Source organism: Macrobrachium nipponense, chromosome 31 (assembly GCF_015104395.2).
Source record: "Macrobrachium nipponense isolate FS-2020 chromosome 31, ASM1510439v2, whole genome shotgun sequence".
Taxonomy (NCBI): domain Eukaryota; kingdom Metazoa; phylum Arthropoda; class Malacostraca; order Decapoda; family Palaemonidae; genus Macrobrachium; species Macrobrachium nipponense.
This window is the reverse complement of record NC_061093.1, coordinates 50,012,262-50,021,885: the sequence shown is the minus strand read 5'-3', so window position 1 is coordinate 50,021,885 and position 9,624 is coordinate 50,012,262. Positions and strand designations below refer to the sequence as shown.

The window sequence follows — 9,624 nt, the reverse complement described above, 5'->3', positions numbered from 1 at the left end:
ACTGTGTGACTGTCCTTTGTATACAGAAATCTAGTACTGAGGCAACTGTCCCTTGTATACAGATATTACTGAAGCAACTGCCCTTTTTATCCAGGTATTACTGTGCTGTCTGTCCTTTTTATCCAATTATTTCGTGGTTACTGAAAAGCATTTTCAATAATACATTTGCAGAGTCGCAAATACATGAAGTAAGGTATGATAAACCTGTAGTTTATTTACCACTTCAGTTACAATGGGAAGGGGGAAAGGGATAGGGTGGGGCCTTGGGTTTGAAACCTACCCTATTATCCAAGTTGGTTCAAATGATGGCCACATGCTAAATTTTGTCTAGATTGGTCAAGCAGCTGTGATTTCTAGTTCACAAATCTAAGCCATTCAAGAGAGCTTGTAATTCTCCCTGAGCTGCCGTAGGGAGTCATGATCTCTCAAAGGTGGAGAAAAAAGGTCCTCCCCCCAGAAACCCCCAAAAAGCTCATAGAGATTCGGCATTACCATTTCCTGGCACCAATTGGCAGAGAGGCCTACAGAGAAGCAAGGTAATGGAGAAGTGCCAGATCCAATCATGTCTAGTAGGGAAGAAATCAGGGTTTGTGGGAAACTAGAGGATATGGAGACAAGGCCCAAAGGAAGTATTGTTTTGTTCAAGGGAAGGGGAAGACATACATCCCCTTGCTGCCCTCTGCCGGTTTCCTCCTCAGCTTCAAGCATTTTCTGTAGATTTTAGTTCATTTTAATTTTATTTATGCATATACTATTAATAATAGCCTAGGTTTAATAGCCTCATAAATAACAGGCAATATTCAATAGTCTGTACAATGATTTTATAGAATTTTAAAATTTACTGTATCTGATACTATTAATAAGGGAAAAAGTAATATTGCAGTTTGCAGGGCTGTGTAACTCTTGCTGTTGGTTACTTCTTATTAGACTAGATCTGCTTTAACCTCATTGCTGCCTCTTAACATATTCTGAACTTCAAAAGTCTGTTGCACAAACTTATGCTCAAGCATTTCAAGAAGTTTGAAAATTTACTTTAGGAGTAAATGCTTGCTGCAATATGTGTGATCCATAGTTTGGCTCTTTATCCCTTCCGCAGTTTCTAACCCAAGTAAGGGAGTTGTCTTGCTCTTTGTTCTTGTCAGGATATCTTAAAACATAAAATTGACACACATCAGTCCTGAATCTCACATGACACATTAAAAATAGGCTTCCTACACTGCCCTGCAGACATTTTTAAGGCATATTTGAACCTACGAGGTTACTCTCAGATCTTATAAGAGAAATTATTTAATAACCGTATAGATGTAATTTTCATAAAAGTTGTGACTCGGGAGAGTACACTGTATGTACTTTACAGAACAAGATCAAAAGCATTTGAACCATGACCTGGAAGCTATTTGTGCAGCTTCAAGTGCAATTATTACTAGCAGGTGATACATATATAAAGCTATGTATCATGTCACAGTCATACTGACCTATAATTCAACATACTTATTTACATTGTACAGTCTAAGTTAGACTAGTTTAAAAGAATAACTTAGGCTTTCATGATCTACTTTTTTCTTTTTATAAGTGTCTAGAAGAGAGTGAAAGAGACCCATTCTCATCTGTGGAGTTAGGAGTTACGAAATCCTTCCAAGCAACATATGAGATTAGTCTCCCCCTTTATCACTCGTCTGTTACTTAATTGAATATTGACAGACATTGTCCTCATTTAATTCACATTCCAAAAAAAAACCATTGGCCATTTTGAAAAGTAGAAGGGGTTTTTAATTAAAACTGATCATTTTCGTAGCTAGTTCCTCTACCTAAGGCTGGCACAAGAAGAGCTTTGCTTAGGAACCTCTCTAGGATTGCTTTCTGCCCACAATACTGTGAATTTATCTGATAAGCCTCATGCAGGGCCTTTAAGGATTAAAAACTACACAAGATGGAATGATGATATACCCCGAGATTTTAATTTTCCTCCAACAAATTAATAATACTATAGATAGAAGTAAAAATAATTTCCATAAAGACTTTTAACATACAAATTTACAAAAACAAAAACAATTTACATAACATTTAATATTTTTATAAGTAAAGAAATGCTGACCAATTCTTAGATGTTCATGCATCTCCACTTTCTGATAAAGTATCATCATCTGAATCCAGGTCTGACGAATCCGATGACGAATCATCTTTTTCCGAGTCATCATCTTCACTCGAGTCATCACTTGAGTCCGATGAATCTGTTTCATCATCACTTTCATCATCACTATCACTTTCACTACTAGAAGAAGAATCACTGTCACTTATGTGTGACAACGATTCACTATTTTGAGTGACGTTTCCATCAACTGCATCTTGATTGTCCTCACCTAAAATAGCTGCCCCATTCTCTATTATAGTCATCTCTGCTAAGCCAGCTGCCACAGTATTGATGTTATCTTCAGGACTCAAACTGCTTTCCTCTTCTAGGACCATGTGTGCAGCAGCTTCAAGCTCATGAAGTTCAAGACCCACATCATCTTTCTCTAATTTTACCTTTAAAATAAGTTTTACATTAATAACAAAAACCCCAAAATGTATATTATATGCCATGTAAAATCTAATGTAAAATCTAATGTGATTAAAGGTTAAAAAAAAATTTTTATTGACAATAGTAAACAACATTCACTATATTTAACTGGATGGCAAAATAATGTATAGCACTCTGCAGTATAAGAAAGTCTGCTTTGGTGACAACATTTTTGCTCACTGTAATTTTTCAATACATATGTCTATCAATCCACTGGTACCACTGGTATCACTTAAAAAATTTTAGATTAATAGATTATTAAAGTTACATAAGGTACTGCTGCCACTGCTTCCAATTACTTGAATGCTATCTTTTTCACAGCACTTTACTTTCAGACTCGCAAAATCTAAATAAGAATGTGGGAATGGTCACTGTTATTACTTTGTACTACTGATATGATATTGCTGTTGTTGACAACTAAGTGCATTAGCTAAGCTTTCTCATAAGAATTAATTATTTGCTAACTGGCAGCTTCCTGAGTAACCTTTTTAATTTTACTGTTTATCACAAATAAGTAGGCACTGTATAGCATGAAACAACAATACTTTAGGCTAACTAAAGTGCATTTTCTCATGTTTTTACCGTATTGCCATACATACAAACCTTTTTCACATAATTTAAACCCTGATTTCTCAATACCAACACATGATAAAAAAAACTCCACATGCCAACACATGGACACAAGAAACACAGCATACGCCATGCATCGTTTTTACATATATCTCCTTTATTATTACATCATATTAAATGTATCATCATCATCATACACATTGCAGTGTAAGCTTTTCAGCCATATATGCAATGCAATGTCAGCTTTTCAGCCATATGTACCTTTAGTTCCGTCCTGTGTGGTTTATCAATTTGTTTATTTCAATCTATCAACACACACAAGGGATTGTGTTTAATCTCTGTTTCTGTTTGCCTGATGACAGGCTCTACATTTCCACTCACAAGAGCTATTGACCTGTTTGTTGGTTTTATGAATAAATTGGTGAGTTTGTAAACCTTCCCTGCTACTCTCACAATGTCAATTTTCCATGTACTATCCAATTATAAATTAGAAGTGAAGTACAAGCCAAGCACATACCTGTAACTGACAGACTCGCATAACTCATCCCTTACCTTGAAATTTTTTTCTTCAAAATCTGATGAAGTAAAGTTATCCTAAACCTCTCCATTTTAAAATATTTGGTTTTACACAGTGGTTTATTTTTAAACAACAGTAGGTATTGTTGTTCTCCTGTATTATACTAAAAATACTTAGCTTGTGACTGTTATGACTAAAAATACATTCATTCTGGCTTCTCTTCTATAAATGAAATTGATTGCTGTACTAACCATTCAAAATAGCTTTGTTTTTATACTTAAGAAGCACTGAACATTTTTCAGAATCAAACAGGATTGTCAGGTGTGGTAAGGCCATTTCAGAAGTTATTTTGGGATACACAGTGAATGTGAATCAAATAGTGTACAACTGATTGCTTGAATAGACTGAAAGATCACTTGCATGTTTGAAATAACGAATTGACGACAGGAAACTCATTCCTGCTTATTTCCTATCTTTGAATTAAATTAACAACCATTTTCCTGTCTTTTCAGATTGAGAGGTGCTGCTTTGATCAAAATATATAGGCACTGTAGCCCTACTAAAACAATAGCAGAATGTCTGCAGATGTCTGTTCAGTCCATGTAAATAACAAGGGATAGTTACAAGATAATCAACATGGTGGCTGTGCAGAAGCTCATTGCCACAAGCAAACAAAAACAAAGACCCAACATCATGACATTGAAGCGTCCAAACAGCTTTTGAAGTCTGTCACAAGTTTATATTCAAGATAAATTGGATTCTTACTGCCTTTCCACTTACCACGCATTTCAACAAAAATGACAGAGATGGAAGGAGGTTAAATGTGTACAACTTTAGAAAGGAACAGTAAATATTACACTTGAGCAGCAGCTCAAATAAATTTTTGAAGACACAAAATAGTTGGGCTAATATAGTAGCAAGTCAACTAAGTGACGTCATTTAATCTACCTGCTGTTGATTCACACTACCATATGCACACGTCATCATTCCTCCAGTGCAGTGATAACTAAGAATCCAACCAAGACATGGGCAACATCTGAGCTGTACTCCTGAATCTCAAAGCTCCAGTGCGCTTTGAGATTCAGGAGTATAGCTCAGATGTTGCCCATGTCTTGGTTGGATTCTTAGTATCAAAGAGACAGTTCGTCTCAAGTGCCACAGCATAGTCTGGAGACTTGCTGCTTGTGCTACACACACAATGCTGTAACAGTAGTTAAATTTGAAGCCAGACTTGGGAAAAGAAATCAAAATTGTGAAGAAAAGCCCAACCAAGAGCAGTAATGAACAGGTTGAGGAGTTAAGAAAGATCAGAAATTAAACTCTTACTTTAATTTGTCCTGTCTTGTAACAGAAGGCAGTAATTAAATTTGTCCTGTCTTGTAACAGAAGGCACCATTTCCAAGCAATCTTTATCCATAGCTCTAAGCATTCAGGAGCACATTAGTGGAGTTAAAAAGCAGACAACACTGGCTGGGTGCAAAACTAAACCTCAAGCATGGTAGACTTGAGTTTTGCATCACAACCACACACACAATGAAGTGCTGTACTTCAGCAAGTCAGTGGCCTGAATTGTCTAACAACCAATTAGATTGCTATATGAAACTTGCTTTACTTTACTTGGGCTGACAATTATGGCTTGAACACTGCGAGCTCCAAGGGGATGAGGGCTAAGAGTGCATCAGTCACAGCTTCTAAATGCAAAAGTTCACAAGAAATGTTGATGTAATGCAGCTCACACTCCATAACCAAAGATCACGAATCATCATGCCTGCAATACAGTTAGAACAACATACAAAACCTTCCAAGATGAATCCAACTATGCTCTCACCAGAACCTCTCATCTCTTGAGGATTTTCAACTAAAATCTGCTCAAATTATGTTCAGTCAGTAGCAAGATGCAAAATGGCTGTCAATAGTCCACAAAGGTCACATGCCACTTGAAAGGACAGGTTTCAATGCTCAGCAAGACTGGCTGATGGTTACATCTGTTCAGAAGCCAGACACTGCTCATCCTGACACTGTTCTGACAATATGCTTGTGTACCTTGGAATGGACTCGCAAAGCTTTAGGGATACAGTATATTCACCTTAAAGTTGACATCACACTATATATGACTGCATCTGGCATGGAAATTCTCATGGTAGCAGCAGCTGATGGTGTCTAGCATCTTAAATGGAAGAGCATGGACCAATGCTCTACAGACATAACATTTTATCACTGCCACATTGCTGGAGAGATTCTACTCAAACAAACCAAGACATAAGGAACTGATCGAATATCTGAAAAGAGCTAAACAACACACAATTGGGAAGCTATGGGTAGACTGTCTCATTAAACTTACTTGATTGGCCCTCTATTCTTGTGCACAGAACAGCTTATTAACTTCCTCCTACAGTAGTACTGCCTCAGAAACATTTTTTTTTTTCCACCACCAAAAGGTGCGGGAATCCAGTCAATAACCCCCCCCACAGAAAGCAATTGCCTAGAACCCACCCCCTCTTTGCCCAGGTACAACTTTTCACATTTTTTGGCAATGGCGACATTGATGGGACTCGGTCATGTTGATATGTCGAAGTTACCCAAGAGAAACAATTCATCCAAGTGAGGATAATCTTTTCTTGGAGACTCAAATGATCTTTGAGCACACCCTAGAAATACCTCCAAACACCAGATAAATTTTGACGAAGTCAAGAACACGTCAAGAGCACTTTGCAACAGGATCTATGTCATAGGGAGCTGCTTACCTTCAAATAGTTGGAAGGAATGTCTTTTTCAGACTTTTACATACGACTCAAGAACAGTGCAGAAGAAACAGACATCTGTCAAACAGTAGATCTTCAGTTTGTGAGCAAACCCAGATCTAGATGATCATCCTCATGGGAGACAGGGATGAAGAACTGACTAGGAACTCATAGACTCGACACCAACACCCCTACAAGATTATCAACACTTGAAACCACCAGAGAGACCACTTCTGCAATTCATACTTCACTCGCAGTTGTGTGCCCTATCGTACTACAGGAAGCAGAAAAAACATGGAAAAGGTGCCATCCCTACTGTACCATCACACTGTTTCTCATGCCAGTTGTGCAACCGCATGCACAGATCTACAGATACGTGTCTAGCAGTAGACAGCAACTGTGCTCACAAGGGGCTTTATGCAAAGGCCCACCAGACAGGTCCAATGCCACCACTGCAACTTACAGGGGCAATATAGCAAGAGCTACCAGGAGAAAGAAGCAGTGCCACTTCTAGTGCCAAGCCTACAACACCCTCTCTGGGGAAGCCCTCTCCTATCAAGACACTACAGCCAATCTCCATTTCCCTGTCATATGGTGACATCATATCCAAGATTCAGATGCTGCCAAATACAGATGCTGACATCTCTGTTATGGGCCCTCAGCATCTTTACCTTCTGCACATTTCTGGGAGCACACTACAACTCCCACAGTTACCCCTGTGTTCACTGCAGATGATTGTGATGACACCTGACAGGATCCTTCACAGCCACTCTCACCATAGCTGAGAGATCCTGTTCAGCAGGGATCCAAGTCCATGAAGGTCTCTGAACACCACTGCAAAGAGTTGGTCATTATTCCATCAAGAGTTTCCCAGACCTATTCTGGATGTTACCCCATGTCAATAGGTATTCATTCAGAGCTGCCTCTTCAAGCTTCCATACCACCTACCAAAGCCAGAGACTTTTTTCTAAGACAGTTTAAGGTTATGCTGATCTCCAAAGAAGAACTGAAGAAAACCTCCCTCAAGCCAATGGAATTCCGGAACCCCAATGCGAATTCTTCTTAAAGATGATGCCATAATTCACCATCAATGCACCTCGCCAGATACCTTATGCCTTCCATGAACAAGTCAAGGCAGAGCTCCAGTTCCAGATGACTGGATACCTCTCTTGATGAGTGGAGTTCATCACAAGGAGAATCTTAAAAGTTGTTTATCCTAAGGAGAATCTTAATCTTACATCTGTGGCTTAAGACAGATCAGCAAAGTCATGCAATCTGTGTCTGGTCCTAATTCTGTCCTTTGATGACTTTACAGCAAATTCAGGACACCTACTAGAAAATCCACAGCACCCTTTGCTTTCTGAGACAAGCACTTTCTTTGCCCCATCAAGACTGATGTGCTCTTATCATAATGAAACCAACACTCAGCCTCACCAAACTATTCTTTTCAATTAACATCTTGGGAGGCAATGATAAAATAGTATCTCACAAGTGCAGTCAGTAGGTGACAGATGGTGAAGCTGGACAAGGGGACCTTACATTACTTGTATATCAACAGATTGTTTAGTTCTTCAATTAAACTATATCAACAGATTGTTTAGTTCTTCAATTAAACTATCTTTCTGATGTAAATATAAAAAAATGAATATTCCTGAAACTTTCCTGGGAATGTGAGACATAGTTGGCTTGGTCTCTACACAAGATAACCATCAGTAGTTGAATGTTCAGTTCCTGACTTGGCTGAGGATTGACAGATTCATTGTCTACATTACCTCAGTCCTTTTTACTCTTTCTGACATTCCTAAAGACCACCTTTAAGGTGTTTTTGCCTCTTTACATGTTAGTCAATACAGTATTTTATTAAATTTATTCCCCAAATTACTTTTAGGGCTTTGCAGTTCAAACAGCTGTTTTTATGTGATTCTGAAGGTTTCCTCCTTACAGATTTAATTCCAGGTTTCAGCTGCTGGATTTGCAGTTCAAACTACAGGTTTTGATGCAATTCTAAGGGTCTCCTCAAATTTCAGTTGCTAGATTTCCAGTTCAAACTCCACACTTTTGATGCAATTTAAATGTTAAAAAATTAGCATACACAAAATTATAATAAAATAACCATAGTAATTAACACATTATCCTACCCTCAAGAATATATATTTTCATGCAAAAAAAAAAAATCTTAAATGTTAAAAAATTAGCACACAAAATTATAACAAAAATTACCATAGTAATTAGCACATTTTCCTACCCTCATAAGAATATATTTTATTTTCATGCAAAAAAATCAAACAGTGGTACCCAGTAAAAATACAATTTTCCTTTCTTGACACAAATAGGTACATTTATAAATGAAATGCACATTTTAACCATCACAGCTGATGTGATAAAGCTACTAACCTTTCTGAGAGAATCCGCTAGACTCATCAGTTTGTTATCTTGAACTTTCTGAATCCAAACACAATATTCCGTTATGTAGAGCTGATTCAACAGGTAACGTGGTTCAGAGCTGTTGAATATCCTCTGGATTTCTAGCAAACATTTCAAAACTTGTTTATGTCCTGTAGGAAGAAATTCAATTAGTCTTACAACAAAACCATTACACAATTTTAACAATGCTTAATAAGGAACATTAGTATGCGATCCAACACTCAAAATCATGATAGAAGAAATAGATTAGACCTGTAGCTCCAAGTCATTTAGTTCTTTTACACATTAGTTCCTCAATAGTGTTAAAAAAAAAAAAATTCTAATTTTAATTTTTAAAAGTACTTATCTGGTAATTTGTCTTCCTGCTAGAAGTGTAATAAGTGAACATAGGTTCTAAACAAGGCATCCAGCTGTTAACTTGGCAGTAGTTACATTTGCATTCCATCTTGTTTTTTACAGCAGTTGTTTTTACAGAACTCTGTAATACAGCATTCTTTTTTTTTCATTTTTGCTTGACACCCCACCCCCTCCCCAAGTATATTCACTCTTAGGCTGACATAACAATAGTGGTTGTGTAATATTTTTATTTCCCCGTCTATTGTATATAATATTACATTCTTCATTTGCATGCAAACTAACATGCACTTTCCTGCTTTTGAACATAAGCAGGATCTGTAATTTTATTCATCTTTTTAACATACAGTTTGCCAAAACCACTGTGCTGAATTTTTCAGATAACCTATTTTCATGAAAGTGTAGGTAGGATTGTACTTTCAAGCAGTTTCCATTCACTTATAGTTGCTAAATTATGA

General features: G+C 37.3%; 1 protein-coding gene and 1 long non-coding RNA gene across 5 annotated transcripts in view; one reads left to right on the top strand and one right to left on the bottom strand.

Annotated features, from left to right (window-relative positions):
- LOC135206962 (uncharacterized) overlaps positions 1–6,987 on the top strand; it is an 11,655-nt gene extending 4,668 nt beyond the window's left edge. Inside the window, exon 3 of the long non-coding RNA XR_010312853.1 lies at positions 4,160–6,987. This is a non-coding gene — a long non-coding RNA (uncharacterized LOC135206962). The remainder of the gene's footprint in view (positions 1–4,159) is intronic.
- LOC135206961 (protein SHQ1 homolog) overlaps positions 1,932–9,624 on the bottom strand; it is a 28,436-nt gene continuing 20,743 nt past the window's right edge. For all 4 annotated transcript variants that reach the window (XM_064238515.1, XM_064238516.1, XM_064238517.1 and 1 more), the window contains 2 exons: positions 8,783–8,943; positions 1,932–2,526 (listed from right to left, as the gene is read on the bottom strand). In XM_064238515.1, the coding sequence (XP_064094585.1) occupies positions 2,110–2,526; positions 8,783–8,943 (578 nt within the window). In that variant the 3' untranslated portion in view covers positions 1,932–2,109. The remainder of the gene's footprint in view (positions 2,527–8,782; positions 8,944–9,624) is intronic.